General features: G+C 37.8%; 1 protein-coding gene across 8 annotated transcripts in view; it reads right to left on the minus strand.

Moving 5' to 3' along the window:
• The window catches only part of LOC122209881 (phospholipid-transporting ATPase ABCA3-like), a 175,864-nt gene that overhangs the window by 138,952 nt on the left and 19,561 nt on the right, over positions 1-17,351 (minus strand). For all 8 annotated transcript variants that reach the window (XM_042922162.1, XM_042922161.1, XM_042922160.1 and 5 more), the window contains one exon: positions 11,991-12,250. In XM_042922162.1, coding sequence (XP_042778096.1) covers positions 11,991-12,250 — 260 coding nt within the window. The remainder of the gene's footprint in view (positions 1-11,990; positions 12,251-17,351) is intronic.

The raw sequence follows: 17,351 nt of genomic DNA on the forward strand, positions 1-17,351 counted from the left end.
TTTTAATTCAATTACAAAAGATAAAAGCAAATGGACAAATTTTTGGTCAAATTGGCTAAAAAATGAGAGAAGACTCATATTACTAAAATCCAAATGAAACTGGGGACATTACTTCTGATTTTACAGAAATAAAAACAATCACTTAAAGCATACTATGAACAACTATATGCCAAAAAATTAGATAACCTATATAAAAGGCACAAGTTCCTAAAAACACACAATCTACCAAAACTGAATCATGAAGAAAGAGAAAATCTGAACAGATCAATAATGGGGAATAAGATTAGATCATTAATTAAAAACTTCCAACAAAGTACATCCCTGGAGCAGAAGGCTTTGCTGGTGAATTCTATCAAATATTTCAAAAAGAATAAACAATAATCCTTCTCAAACTCTTCCAAACACTTGAAGAGGAGGAAACTCATTTTATAAGTCTAGGGGTCAGACAGATACACATGAAAAGACTACAGACCAATATCCCTTGTGAATATTGACACAAAATTTTTCAACAAAATAGTATCAAACCAGATTTAGCAGCATGTTGAAAGGATTATACACCATGACCAAGTAGGATTTATTCATGGAATGCAAGGAGAGTTAAACATAGAAAATCAACCAATATAATACACCACATTAAGAGAAAACACATGATCATTTCAGTTGATGCAGAAATTCAAGACTGATAAAATATTCAACTAGAAATAGATGGGAACTTCCTCAACATAACAAAGGCCATATAGAAAAAATAACAGCTAATATCATACTCTTTCATCTAAGATCAAGAGAAAATTAATGATACTAGCTTTCACTCCTATTCAACACAGTATGAGAAGTTCTAACCAGAGCAAATATATAAATATATATGTATAAACAAATATACATATATATGTATATGTGTGTGTGTGTGTGTATCATATGACATCCAAATTGGAAAGGAAGGAGTACTCTGTTTGCAGATGAGATGATCTTATATGTAAACTCCACAGATTCCACACATTAAAAAAAAGTCATAATTAATAAATGACTCATCAAAGTAGGAGAATACAAAGTCAACACACAAAAATCAGTAGAACTTCTATATACTATCAATGAGCAATCTGAAATGGAAATTAGGAAAACAATTCCATTTACAATAGCATCAAAAAGAATAAAACACATAAGAACAAACTTAACCAAGGATGCAAAAGACTTGTACAATCCAAACAATGAAAAGTGAAAGATCTCTACATTTTTGAAGCCAAAACACTCTCATAAAATTGGAAAAAAACTGGAAAATTAGATAAAATTTGGGCACCTGGGTGACTCAGTCCATTAAGCACCTGACTCTTGATATCGGCTCAGGTCATGATCTCGTGGTTGGTGAGATCAAGCTCCACATGGAGCTCTGTGCTGACAGCACTGGCATTATCTACTAAAGTTAAATATGCATAATCTAACATTCAGCAAAAAATGTATAAAATATTCATAGTAGAATTACTTACGATACCCAAACTCCAAACACAGAAGGAAAATAGGTAAGTTTTGATAGTCATACTATGGAATCTTAAAACTCCTATAACTCAATGAATATGAATGAACTACAGCTACATATTTAGCTGTAAAGAATCACAAAGACACAATATAGTGCATGATTCCATTTATATCAAGTTCAAAACAGACAAAACTAACTCATGATATTAGAAATCAGGTTACTGTACACTTTAGGGAAAATGTTTTGAGGAAAACACAATCAGACTTCTAGAGTGTTGGCAGTGTTTTATTTCTTACAGGATCATGATAATATGGGCATACTTTCTTTATGATAACCCATTCAATTCTACTACAATAGTTTGAATATTAGTGTTTCCTCAAAATTCTTAAGTTGAAAACCTAGTCCCTTTGTAGACAAGTCAAGTAAGAAATTGCTGCGACTGAGGTCAGAGAAGTTTTTTCCTGATTTCTCCTCTAGGGTGTTAATGGTTTCCTGTCTCACATTCAGGTCCTTCATCCATTTTGAGTTTATTTTTGTGAATGGTGTAAGAAAGTGGTCTAGTTTCATTCTTCTGTATGTTGCTGTCCAGTTCTCCCAGCACCATTTGTTAAAGAGACTGTCTTTTTCCACTGGATATTCTTTCCTGCTTTGTCAAAGATGAGTTGGCTATACTTTCGTGGGTCCAATTCTGGAGTCTCTATTCTATTCCATTGGTCTATGTGTCTGTTTTTGTGCCAATACCATGCTGTCTTGATGATTACAGCTTTGTAGTAGAGGCTAAAGTCTGGGATTGTGATGTCTTCTGCTTTGGTCTTCTCCTTCAAAATTACTTTGGCAGCTTCTGGGAAGATGGTGGCTTAGGAGGACGCTGGGCTCACCGCATCATGCGGATCACTTAGATTCCACCCACACCTACCTAAATAACCCAGAAAATCGCCAGAAGACTAGCAGAACGGATTCTCCAGAGCCAAGCGTAGATGAGAGGCCCACGGAAGTGGGCAGGAAGGGCAGAGAGGCGGTGCCCGCTACAAGGACTGGTGGGAGGGAGCTGGGGCGGAGGGGCAGCCCACCAGCCAAGCAGAGGCCCCGAGTCTGGCTTGCAAAAGTGGAGGGGCCGGACGGAATGTGTTCGGACAGCAAGCAGGACTTGACATCTGGAAGGTTATAAGTTAACAGATCTGCTTGTAGAGCAGGAGGGCTGGAAGACAACAGGAGGGAGAGTTGTTGAGCCCCAGACGACAGAGCTCAGCTTGGCGGGGAACAAAGGCGCTCACCAGCGCCATCTCCCTCGCCCATCCCCCAGCCAAAATCGCAAAGGTAACCAGTTCTCATCACGAAACTTGCTTGCACCATGCAGACACCCAACCCAAGGCTGTCCTTCTGCGGATCCATCCCTCCGGTGGGCCTGAGTGCCTCCCGGTGCTGCAGGGCTCCTCCTGAAGCAGATCTCCAAAGGAAAAGCAAGCTGAGCCTGCCCCTCCTGCCCCTGTGCACCTTGCTGATCCACCCCAGCTACTACGCCAGATCCCTAGCACCACAAGCCTGGTAGTGTGCAAGTAGCCCAGATGGGCCACACCACCCCACAGTGATACCTGCCCCTAGGAGAGGGGAGGAGAAGGTACACACCAGTCTGACTGTGGCCCCAGCGGTGGGCTGGGGGCAGACATCAGGTCTGACTGCGGCCTTGCCCACCAACGCCAGTTATTCAAGACAGCACAGGGAAAGTGCCCTGCAGTTCTGCACCACTCCAGGGACTATCCAAAATGACGAAATGGAAGAATTCACCTCAAAAAAACCTTCAGGAAATAATGACAGCTAACGAACTGATCAAAAACAATATAAACAATATAACAGAAAGTGAATTTAGAATAATATTCATAAAATAAATCGCTGGGCTTGAAAACAGTATAAAGGACAGCAGAGAATCTCTTGCTACAGAGATCAAGGGACTAAGGAACAGCCAGGAGGAACTCAAAAATGCTATTAATGAGCTGCAAAATAAAATGGAGACAACCACAGCTTGGATAGAAGAGGCAGAGGAGAGAATAGGTGAACTAGAGGATAAAATTATGGAAAAAGAAGAAGCTGAGAAAAAGAGAGATAACAAAATCCAGGAGTATGAGGGGAAAATTAGAGAACTAAGTGATGCACTAACGAGAAATAATCTATGCATAATTGGTATTCCAGAGGAGGAAGAGAGAGGGAAAGGTGATGAAGGTGTACTTGAAGAAATCATAGCTGAGAACTTCCCTGATCTGGGGAAGGAAAAAGGCAATGAAATCCAAGAGGCACAGAGAACTCCCTTCAGAAGTAATTTGCATCGATCTTCTGCACGACATATCATAGTGAAACTGGCAAAATACAAGGATAAAGAGAAAATTCTGAAATCAGCAAGGGAAAAACATGCTCTAACATATAAAGGGAGACCTATAACTCTCGTGACCGATCTCTCTACTGAAACTTGGCAGGCCAGAAAGGAATGGCAGGAGATCTTCAATGTGATGAACAGAAAAAATATGCAGCCGAGAATCCTCTATCCAGCAAGCCTGTCATTTAGAATAGAAGGAGAGATAAAGGTCTTCCCAAACAAATAAACACTGAAGGAATTCGTCACCACTAAACCAGCCCTACAAGAGATCCTAAGGGGGATCCTGTGAGACAAGGTACCAGAAATATCGCTACAAGCATGAAACCTACGGACATCACAATGACGCTAAACCCATATTTTTCTATAATAACACTGAATGTAAATGGATTAAATGCTCCAACCAAAAGACATAGGGTATCAGAATGGATACAAAAACAAGACCCATCTATTTGCTGTCTACAAGAGACTCATTTTAGTCCTGAGGACACTTTCAGATTGAAAGTGAGGGGATGGAGAACTACTTATCATGCTACTGGAAGTCAAAAGAGAGCTGGAGTAGCCATACTTATATCAGACAAACTAGACTTTAAATTAAAGGCTGTAACAAGAGATGAAGAAGGGCATTATACAATAATTACAGGGTCTATCCATAAAGAAGAACTAACAATTATAAATGTCTATGTTCCAAATAGGGGAGCCCCCAAATATATAAAACAATTCACCACAAACATAAGCAATGTTATTGACAAGAATGTGGTAATTGCAGGGGACTTTAATACCCCACTGACAACAATGGGTAGATTATTTAAACACGCGGTCAATAAAGAAACAAGGGCCCTGAATGATACATTGGATCAGATGGACTTGACAGATATATTTAGAACTCTGCATCCCAAAGCAACAGAATATGCTTTCTTATTGAGTGCACATAGAACCTTCTCCAAGATAGATCACATACTGGGTCACAAAACAGCCCTTCATAAGTATACAAGAATTGAGATCATACCATGCATACTTTCAGACCACAATGCAATGAAGCTTGAAATCACCACAGGAAAAAGTCTGGAAAACCTCCAAAAGCATGGAGGTTAAAGAACACCCTACTAAAGAATCAATGGGCCAATCAGACAATTAGAGAAGAAATTAAAAAATATATGGAAACAAACAAAAATGAAAATACAACAATCCAAATGCTTTGGGATGCAGCGAAGGCAGTCCTGAGAGGAAAATACATCGCAATCCAGGCCTATCTCAAGAAACAAGAAAAATCCCAAATACAAAATCTAACAGCACACCTAAAGGAAATAGAAGCAGAACAGCAAAGACAGCCTACACCCAGCAGAAGAAGAGAAATAATAAAGATCAGAGCAGAAATAAACAATATAGAATCTAAAAAACTGTAGAGCAGATCAATGAAACCAAGAGTTGGTTTTTTGAAAAAATAAACAAAATTGATAAACCTCTAGCCAGGCTTGTCAAAAAGAAAAGGGAGATGACCCAAATAGATAAAATCAGGAATGAAAATGGAATTAGTACAACCAATCCCTCAGAAATACAAGCAATTATCAGGGAATACTAGGAAAAATTATATGCCAACAAACTGGACAACCTGGAAGAAATGGACAAATTCCTAAACACCCACATGCTTCCAAAACTCAAACAGGAGGAAATAAAAAGCTTGAACAGACCCATATCCAGCGAAGAAATTGAATCAGTTATCAAAAATCTCCCAAGAAATAAGGGTCCAGGACCAGATGGCTTCCCAGGGGAGTTCTGCCAGACGTTGAAAGCAGAGATAATACCTATCCTTCTCAAGCTATTCCAAAAAACAGAAAGGGAAGGAAAACTTCCAGAATCATTCTATGAAGCCAGTATTACTTTGATTCCTAAACCAGAGAGAGACCCACTAAAAAAAGAGAACTACAGGCCAATATCCCTGATGAATATGGATGCAAAAATTCTCAATATGATACCAGCAAATCGAATTCAACAGCATATAAAAAGAATTATTCACCATGATCAAGTGTGATTCATCCCTGGGATGCAGGGCTGGTTCAACATTCTCAAATCAATCAACGTGATATATCACATTAATAAAAGAAAAGTTAAGAACCATATGATCCTGTCAATCGATGCAGAAAAAGCATTTGACAAAATTCAGCATCTTTCTTAATAAAAACCCTTCAGAAAGTCGGGATAGAAGGAACATACTGAAACATCATGAAAGCCAATTATGAAAAGCCCACAGCTAATATCCTCAATGGGGAAACACTGAGAGCTTCCTCCTGAGATCAGAAACACGACAGGGATGTCCACTCTCACCGCTGCTGTGTACATAGTGATGGAAGTGCTAGCATCAGCAATCAGACAACAAAAGGAAATCAAAGGCATCAAAATTGGCAAAGATGAAGTCAAGCTTTCACTTTTTGCAGATGACATGATAATATACATGGAAAATCCGATAGACTCCACCAAAAGTCTGCTAGAACTGATACATGAATTCAGCAAAGTTGCAGGATACAAAATCAATGTACAGAAGTCAGTTGCATTCTTATACACTAACAATGAAGCAACAGAAAGACAAATAAAGAAACTGATCCCATTCACAATTGCACCAAGAAGCATAAAATACCTAGGGATAAACCTAACGAAAGATGTAAGAGATCTGTATGCTGAAAACTATAGAAAGCTTGGGAAGAAAATTGAAGAAGATATAAAGAAATGGAAAAACATTCCCTGCTCATGGGTTGGAAGAATAAATATTGTTAAAATGTCAATACTACCCAAAGCAATCTACACATTCAATGCAATCCCAATCAAAATTGCACCAGCATTCTTCTCGAAACTAGAACAAGCAATCCTAAAATTCATATGGAAACACAAAAGGCCCCGAATAGCCAAGGTAATTTTGAAGAAGACCAAAGCAGGAGACATCACAATCCCAGACTTTAGCCTCTACTACAAAGCTGTAATCATCAAGACAGCATAGTATTGGCATAAAAACAGACACATAGACCAATGGAATAGAATAGAAACCCTAGAACTAGACCCACAAAAGTATGGCCAACTCATCTTTGACAAAGCAGGAAAGAACATCCAGTGGAAAAAAGACAGTCTCTTTAACAATTGGTGCTGGGAGAATTGGACAGCAACATGCAGAAGGTTGAAACTAGACCACTTTCTCACACCATTCACAAAAATAAACTCAAAATGGATAAAGGACCTGACTGTGAGACAGGAAACCATCAAAACCCTAGAGGAGAAAGCAGGAAAAGACCTCTCTGAGCTCAGCTGTAGCAATTTCTTACTTGACACATCCCCAAAGTCAAGGGAATTAAAAGCAAAAATGAACTACTGGGATCTCATGAAGATAAAAACTTCTGCAATGCAAAGGAAACAACCAACAAAACTAAAAGGCCACCAACGGAATGGGAAAAGATATTTGCAAATGACATATCGGACAAAGGGCTAGTATCCAACATCTATAAAGAAATCACCAAACTCCACACCCAAAAAACAAATAATCCAGTGAAGAAATGGGCAGACAACATGAATAGACACTTCTCTAAAGAAGACATCAGGATGGCCAACAGGCACATGAAAAGATGCTCAACGTTGCTCCTCATCAGGGAAATACAAATCAAAACCACACTCAGATACCACCTCACGCCAGTCAGAGTGGCCAAAATGAACAAATCAGGAGACTAGATGCTGGCGAGGATGTGGAGAAACGGGAACCCTCTTGCACTGTTGGTGGGAATGCAAATTGGTGCCGCCACTCTGGAAAACAGTGTGGAGGTTCCTCAAAAAATTAAAAATAGACCTATCCTATGACCCAGCAATAGCACTGGTAGGAATTTACCCAAGGGATACAGGAGTACTGGTGCATAGGGGCACTTGTACCCCAATGTTTATAGCAGCACTCTCAACAATAGCCAAATTGTGGAAAAAGCCTAAATGTCCATCAACTGATGAATGGATAAAGAAATCGTGGTTTATATACACTATGGAGTACTATGTGGCAATGAGAAAGAATGAAATATGGCCCTTTGTAGCAACGTGGATGGAACTGGAGAGTGTGATGCTAAGTGAAATAAGCCATACAGAGAAAGACAGATACCATATGTTTTCACTCTTATGTGGATCCTGAGAACCTTCAAAGAAACCCATGGGGGAGGGGAAGGAAAAAAAAAAAAAAGAGGTTAGAGTGGGAGAGAGCCAAAGCACGAGACTCTTAAAAAGTGAGAACTGAGGGTTGATGGGGGGGGTGGGAGGGAAGGAAGAGTAGGTGATGAGCACTGAAGAGGGTATCTTTTGGGATTAGCACTGGGTGTGGCATGGAAACCAATTTGACAATAAATTTTGTATATTAAAAAAAATTACTTTGGCTATTCGGGGCCTTTTGTGGTTCCATACAAATTTTAGGATTGCTTGTTATAGCTTCGAGAAGAATGTTGGCGCAATTTTGATTGGGATTCCATTGAATGTGTTAATTTCTTTGGGTACCATTGACATTTTCACAGTATTTATTTTTCCAATCCATGAGCAGGGAATGTTTTTCCATTTCTCTATATCTTCTTCAATTTCCTTCATAAGCTTTCTATAGTCTTCAGCATACAGATCTTTTACATCTTTGGCTAGGTTTATTCCTAGGTATTTTATGCTTCTTGGTGCAATTGTGAATGGGATCAGTTTCTTTATTTGTCTTTCTGTTGCTTCATTATTAGTGTATAAGAATGCAACTGATATCTGTACATTAATTTTGTACCTTGCAACTTTGCTGAATTCATGTATCAGTTCTAGTAGACTTTAGGTGGAGTCTATTGGGTTTTCCATGTATAGTATCATGTCATCTGGAAAAAGTGAAAGCTTGACTTCATCTTTGCCAATTTTGATGCCTTGATTTCCTTTTGTTGTCTGATTGCTGATGCTAGCAGGTCCAACACTATGTTAAACAACGTGGTAAGAGTGGACATCCCTGTCGTGTTTCTGATCTCAGGGGGAAAGCTCTCAGTTATTCCCCATTGAGGATGATTATTAGCTGTGGGCTTTTCATAAATGGCTTTTATGATGTTTAAGTATGTTCCTCCTATCCCGACTTTCTCGAGGGTTTTTATTAAGGAAGGATGCTGAATTTTGTCAAATGCTACGTCTCCAAAGGCAAGGGAATTAAAAGCAAAAGTGAACTATTGGGACCTCATGAAGATGAAAACCTTCTGCACTGCAAAGGAAACAACCAACAAAACTAAAAGGCAACCAATGGAATGGGAAAAGATATTTGCAAATGACATATCAGACAAAGGGCTAGTATCCAAAATCCATAAATAACTCACCAAACTCCACACCCAAAAAACAAATAACCTAGTGAAGAAATGGGCAGACAACATGAATAGACACTTCTCTAAAGAAGACATCCAGATGGCCAAGAGGCACATGAAAAGATGTTCAACGTCACTCCTCATCAGGGAAATACAAATCGAAACCATACTCAGGTATCACCTCACGCCAGTCAGAGTGGCCAAAATGAACAAATCAGACTATAGATGCTGGCGAGGATGTGGAGAAACGGGAACCCTCTTGCACTGTTGGTGGGAATGCAAACCAGTGCAGCCACTCTGGAAAACAGTGTGAAGGTTCCTCAAAACATTAAAAATTGATCTACCGTATGACCCAGCAACAGCACTCCTAGGAATTTACCCAAGGGATATAGGAGTGCTGATGCATAAGGGCACTTGTACCCCAATGTTTATAGCAGCACTTTCAAAAATAGCCAAATTATAGAATGAGCCTAAATGTCCATCAACTGATAAATGGAATTAAGAAATTATGGTTTATATACACAATGGAATATACGTGACAGTGAGAAAGAATGAAATCTGGCCTTTTGTTGCAACATGGATGGAACTGGAGAGTGTTATGCTAAGTGAAATAAGTCATACAGAGAAAGACAGATACCTTATGTTTTCACTTTAAGGTGGATCCTGAGAAACTTAACAGAGGACCATGGAGAAGGGAAAGGGGAAAAAAAGTTAGAGAGAGGGAAGGAGGCAAACCATAAGAGACTCTTAAAAACTGAGAATAAACTGAGGGTTGATGGGGGGTGGGAGGGAGGGGAAAGTGGGTGATGGGCATTGAGGAGGGCACCTGTTGGGATGAGCACTGGGTGTTGTATGGAAACCAATTTGACAATAAATTTCATATTAAAAAAATAAACACACCTACCAATTTTTTTTCAAAAGAAACAAAAAAGAAACCAATTTGACAATAAATTTCATATTAAAAAAATAAACACACCTACCAATTTTTTTCCAAAATAAACAAAAAAAGAAACCAGTTTGACAATAAATTTCGTATTAAAAAAAAAAAACAACCAAAACCTAGGCCCCATCTAAGGGCACTTTGAGGTGGGGCCATTGAGAAATGATTAGGTGATGAGGGATGAGCCCTCATGCATCAGAATAGTGCTGATGCATAAGGGCACATTATAAAGCAGACCCTGGAGAGCTTGCATTCCTTCTGTCACAGGAGGAGACAGTGATGAGGTGCCATCTATGAACCAGAACCACAGAGTGGGTTCTCATCAGACATTCTGAATCTGCTGGCACATTGATCTTGGACTTTCCCGGCTCCGGAAATGAGAGAAGTAAATTTCTATTGCTTATAAGGTATACTGTTTGATATTTTTGTTATAGTAGCCTGAAAGGATTAAAACACACACACTTAGGACTTGTGTATTTTTTTGTTTGTATGTTATACTTCAATGAAAATTTTTTAAAAATGAAATATAAATCAGTCACAATGTTGACATTTATGTACCATGTTCTGGGGACTCAAAGAAAAAACTTTAAATTATAATTGAGAATTAAAAAGAGACCATCAACAAGGAGATAGCAGCACAACATTTGGGACAAGTAAGTTAACTGTGTGTACACCAACCAGAAAAGAAAGAGGAAAGCATTACAGTCAGAGGAAACATAAACATAAAGGAAGTTTCAAAAAAGCCATTCGTTTGATGGATGGATAAGGAGATGTGTGACAAGAGCCCTGAGTGAGAAGAGCTGGATGGGGAGAAACAACATGAGCCTGATACATGAAGTGTTGTGGCCACTAAGAAAGGAAAGAGAGAAAATGATATGATTCAAGATTACACAAGGAGATAAGTGACATGGAGATGGCCGATGTGAACAGTCACATCTAACAGCTACTGAGTATTCAACTATGTGCCTGGCAATCTATCAAACACTCAACATGCATTTCCTCCTTTATGCCTCAAAACAGCGGGTTCAGGTGACTAGATAGTGATAATTTTTCACACAATATCTAGTTGAATATCATGACAGTCCTGCAAATTAGTTTTACTCAATTTATATCTGAGAAAAAAGGCTAGAAAAGTTATATGACATGTCACAGTTAATAAACAACAGAGATAGGATTTATATCTATGATTTATCAGTTCCTGAAACAAATTAGGCAATAAATCAACCATATGTGTATGTATATGTGTATGCATGTGTGTGTGTGTGTGTATATATACATATAAGTTATATAAGTCATCTCACCCTCTATATTTATATTATACATTTATATATTATATAAAATTATTTTATATTATGTATTTTATATATTTACATTATATATATTATACACATTATTGGCTAAATGACTAGAGTTTGAACTGCAAAGCATGTGGCCATAACACAACATGCTCTCTGACCAAGAAACAGAAATTCTGAAGGGAACTATGAGAGGTCATTTAGAAAAAAAAATTCAGATATCAGAAAATGGAAAAACTAATCACAGAATCATAGAATCTTGACATTTAATTGTATCCAAATTCATCAAGACAATTCCACAGCCCAGTGGATTATTTCTTTGTAACTCACCTTATTCCAGAGAGATTTAGAGCATTTGGCATTTAAATTCTATCTGTAATTATCTTCTGGAACTAAAACTAAAGACCAATCCAATAATTCCAATAAAAAAAAATTCTAGAAAACTGTGAAGAGAAGTGTTCACTTTCGGTTGCTACCAAAACATAACCATCCACCAGTGCTGAGTGGTCAGAAATAATCCAACCCTCCACAAAAATTTATGCTACAAACCCAACTTTTTCTACAGAAATTCTATCTACCATAAGAAAAGGAAAGTTACCTTCAATCGGTTTTCCTTTTCCCACACAATAGCCTGAATGAGGGTAAGATGATTCATAGAGAAGATAAATAAGATTACTAAAGGGATGAAAATACCAAAAAAGGTATAGAAGTAATCATGAGAATATGCTGGATATGGAAATCTCTGAACAAATACAGCGACTTCTCGGAATAGCTTTTGTGTAGCCTTGTGATTATAGTATTTCATGATGGCAATATCCACGGCATGCTGCATAGCCAGGAACCCTTCAGTGATGTACCCTAAGTGAGAAAACAAGGATTGCTAAGTACAACAGAACAAGTAACAGCTGAGCTGAACAAAGAAAAAGGTAACTGAACTATGTCAAAGACAAACAACAAAGTTAATTATTGTAAAGAGGCCCTTGTTATAGTCTTAAATTTCCCAGAGCAGCTATTATGGTTTCCCCACACAAACAGATAATAAATACTTTTTATTATTTAAAAAATACGAATATGGTTGACACACAATGTTACATTGGTTTCAGGTCTACAACATAGTGATTTGACAAGTTTATACGTTATGCTATGCTTACAAGTGCAGATACTGTCACCATAAAATGCTATTACACTACAATTCACTATACTCCTTATATTGTGCCTTTATTCTCATGACCTATTTACTCCTTAAATGGAAGCCTGTATCTCCCATTCCCCTTCACCCATTTTTCCTATCCCTCCCTCCTCTGGCAACCATCAGTTTGTTCTCTGTATTTATAGGTCTGATTTTGCTTTTTGTTTATTCATTTGTTTTTTTTTAAGATTCTTTTTAAAAGGATCCTGAGGCGCCTGGGCGGTTCGATGGGTTAAGCATTCAACTCTTGATTTTGGCTCAGGTCATGATCTCACGTTTTTGGGTTCAAGCCCCATGTTGAGCTCGACGCTGACAGTGTAGAGCCTACTTGGATTCTCTCTCTCTCTCTCTCTCTCTCTCCCATCTCTCTCTGCCTCTGCCCTGCTTGCTCACTCATATGCTCACACACACTCTCTCCAAAAAAAAAAAAATTAAAAAATAATAAAAGGATCCTAATTCCCAGCTTCCCAGAAAGTAAATATTGTATGAAATTACAGAACTGCTTTCTGAAATTTCAATCAACTGAATGAGAATTACTGTATAGGTATAGATTTTAATTCAGTACTCTTGACATTTGAAAAATTAAGTGTAGTTCATACTGTGAGCTGATATCCACTAAGGCAGTAATACTCAGTGTGGTCTTTAGATCTGTGGTAGTATGCAAAAGCTTCTTGCCGTCATATAACTTTAGAATGAAAATGAGCAAACACTTAAAAAGCTTATTAAAATTTGGCATTGCTGTGACATCTGAAACTGATTTTTCTATTAATCTATACAAATTCTTTATAGATTTTGAATGTGAATATGTGTAACATTTTCTCCCCTCTGGATCTTTCCTTACTATATATTTTTTTAATGTTCATTTTTTTTTTGAGAGAGAGAGAGAGAGAGTGAGCAGGGGAGGGGCAGAAAGGGGGAGACAGAGAATCTGAAGCAGGCTCTGTGCAGCGAGTGCAGAGCCCAATGCGGGGCTGAACTCACCAACTGTGAGATCATGACCTGAGCCAAAATGAAGAGTTGGACGCTTAACCAATTGAGCCACCCAGGCACCCCTTGCCTTACTATTTTTTTTCTAATGTTTATTTAGTTTTGAGAGAGAGAGTGAGACAGAGTGTGAGTGGGGGAGGGCCAGAGAGAGGGAGACACAGAATCAGAAGCAGGCTGCAGGCTCTGAGCTGTCAGCACAGAGCCCCACACGGGGCTAGAACCACTAACCGTGAGAACATGACCTGACCTGAAGTCGGACGCCCAACCAACTGAGCCACCCAGGTGCCCCGCCTTACTATTTTTAATAGTGTCTTTCACATAAGCAGAAGTATTTAATTTTAATGAAGTCAATTTATCCATTTTTTCCCCTTTTATGGTAATACTTTTTCTGTCTTAATGAATCATTGCTAGCCCCAAATTCATGAAGATATTCTCATAAATTTTGTTGTGGAAGATTTATGATTTTAGCTTTTGCATTTAGGTTTATGATTATCTCGTTAATTAACTAATTTTGTGTAGATATGAGTTAGTGATCAAGATTCATTCTTTCCATATAAATGCCATGTTATTCCATCACAATTTGTTCAAAAGATTTCATTTCCCCAGTGAATTATATTGGCATCTTTGTGGAAAATCAAATGTCTATTTCCAGATACCTCATTCTTTCTATTAGTGTATTTCTTCATCCTTAAACCTATACAGTTTTGTCTTAATTATGTACATTTGTACTAAGTCTTAAATGTTCTTTAACACTGGCATTCCTTTCCAAGATTTTTTTTTACTAAGCTAGACCCTTTGCATTTCCTTATAAATTTTAGGATAGCTTGCCAATTTTTTCAAAAAAGACTGCTGGGATTGTGACTGTCACTATATTGCTATCATAGATCAATTTAGGGAGAATCCACATCCTAACAATTTTGAGTCATCCAACCAATGAGATTTAGATATCATTTGTTTAGGTGTTTAAATTATCTCTCAGAAATGTTTTGTTATTTTTGGTGTAGATTTATAATTTATTTTTGTAGACTGGCTTTCTATCTTGGGTATTTGCTAAATTAATACATTGTATGTAATACTTTTTTGTGGATCTCTTCAGAATTTCCTGCACACGTGATTCTGTCAACTTCAAACAAAGGTAATTTCACTCTTTCCTTTCCAAAATCTATACCTTTTATTTCATTTCCTTTTTCTAATACAAGCTAGGACATCCAGTAATATGCTGAATAGAACTGATGAGAGCAAACAACTTTACTTTATTCCTGATTACTAGGGGAGAAATGTTCAATATTTCACTAGGAAGATAACAAATTTCTACACATGTACTTGATCAGATTCAGAAACTTCACTGTTTTTGTTTTGTTTTGTTTTGTTTTAGAAAGAGGGAGAGACAGCATGCATGCACATGAGTGCACAAGCAGGGGAGGGGCAGAGGGAGAGAGAAAGAATCTCAAAGCAGTCTCCATGCCCAGCGTGGAGCCCAAAGTGGGGCTCAAAGCAGGGATGGATCTCACCACCATGAGATCATGACCTGAGCCAAAATCAAGAGTTAGATGCTTAACAGAGCCACCTGGGGGGGGGGGGGGGGGGGGGGGGGGGCGGCCAGAAACTTCACTTGTATTGCTACTTTGGTTTGGAGAGTTTTTAAAATATACCTCTATATTTTGGGAAAAAATGTAGTCTTACAGAAAAGTTGCAAAAATAATAGAGACAGTCCCATATACCATGCATTCTCAACAGAGGGTTATACAACTTCAATTAGACCACAGCACACAGAGCAGATCTGTAGTGTACCTGTAGTATTAAAATTTCATGAGAACACGTAGGGAGAAAATATCCAAAATGATTCTCTAGAAGGGCAATGATGAAAAAAAGATTGAGAAATATTGCTTACACACTGCACCCACCTTCCCAAATATCGTATCTTATACTATCATGGTAAATCTGTCATAACTAAGAAATTGACAATGGCACAATACAATTTCTAATTTATACAAACTTTGGATTCACCAGTTTCTCACCAATGTCATTTTTTTTCTGTTGCAGAACCCCCATCCAAGATACTACATTGTATTTAGGTGTCATGTCTCCATAGTCTCCTTTGATCTATGAAACTTTATCATCCTTTCTTGTTTTTTAAAACCTTGAGAGTTTTCAAGAATACTGGGCATGTATTTTGGAGACTTATCTACAATTTGGGTTTGCATGATGTTTTTTTTACTAATAGACTAGAATTAAAAGTTTCAGAGAAAGATACCACAGAGGTAAAGTGGCCTCTTCATCAAATTGTATCAGGGAATATTTGCTATCAACATGACATCAAAGTACTCATAAAATTATTTTAAATTCTTTGGCTACTAATTCCAATATCTAGCTTCTCAGTTCACTTATTTATAATTACTCTTTTTTTCTTTTAATTTTAGGTAACATTTTCCTGCTTCTTTGCATGTCCTATAATTTTGGATCTCATGCCAGAAATTGTGATTAAAGGAAGAGTGGACACTAAAGTGTATAATTGTTTGTTCTGTTTTCTTAAAGATGCTAGCTCCTTCCTTTGTCATACAGCTAGAGGAAGGAGCTGACCATTTAAATTCCAAGAGTTCAGCTGAGTTGGGCTGAACCTGGGCCTCAACTTAACTTACAGATTGCCTCCTATTCCTTGCCACTACAACCAGCAGTGCCAGGAACTCTCTATGGATCATTAAAAAGAGTTTCTTAGGGTTTCTACCCAGGAACATATTATTAATTTGGCTACTACTATGGTGTGAATGTTCACGTCTCCCCAAATCCATATGTAGAAATCCTAACCCCTAAGGGTGATGGTATTAGAAGGTGGGATCTGTGAGACGTGTTTTAATCATGACAGTGCAGCCCTCATAAGTGGGATTAGTGCCTTATAAAAGAGGCTCCAGAGATCTCCTTAGTCCTTTCCACCAACTGAGGACATAGTGAGAAAGCACAAGTGAGAAACTTAGGAAGGGGGCCCCTCACCAGAACATGACCATGCTGGAGCCTTCATCTTGAACTTCACAGCCTCCAGAACTGTGAGCAAGAAATTTCTGTTGTTTATAAGCTGCCCAATATGTGGTATGTATTTTGTTACAGCAGCCTAAGTGAGCTAATACAGCTGCCACGGCCAGACCGCTCCCCAGAAGGGCTGTATCAGCTTGTGTGGCCTCCCTTCTGCAGTGCATTTACATACCCCTGGCAACCCTTAGCATTATCCAACTAACCCTTATAAAATCATACCCCAGGCGAAGTTCATAATGCATGCAGTATGTATGGTAGAAAAGACATAAGATTGCTTGTTAAATTTTATGATGGGAAAAAGTTTAAAATATTTATTAAAGAAAATAATAACAAAATAATAAAGAAAATAAAGAAATAAAGAAAATAATAACATGCAAAACAATCCCACCACCTAACAGAGTAAAAGTTTTCATATTTGGAAATTTGTCCCAGCTTTGTGCTGATAAATATGCAGTTTACACAGTTATCATTTCAAAATACAGTTCTGAACTCTGCTTTTTCAGAAGATTTAATGATGGCTATTTTTAATGACTGTACAATGTTCAGTAAAATTAAATTTTATACTTTTGTTATTCACTTACCATATTTAAGATGCAGGTTATTTCAAATTTTTATGAATTATGGTGAATTGGTTATAGCTTGTTTTTCTTGTTGGATAATTTCCTCAAGGTAAATGTGCATTATTGTTAATAAAAACAAAGCCCCACTTAAAGATGTTTTAATGGTAGTTTGTATAATATATTTTAAATTAATAGA

Source organism: Panthera leo, chromosome E3 (assembly GCF_018350215.1).
Source record: "Panthera leo isolate Ple1 chromosome E3, P.leo_Ple1_pat1.1, whole genome shotgun sequence".
Lineage (NCBI taxonomy): Eukaryota > Metazoa > Chordata > Mammalia > Carnivora > Felidae > Panthera > Panthera leo.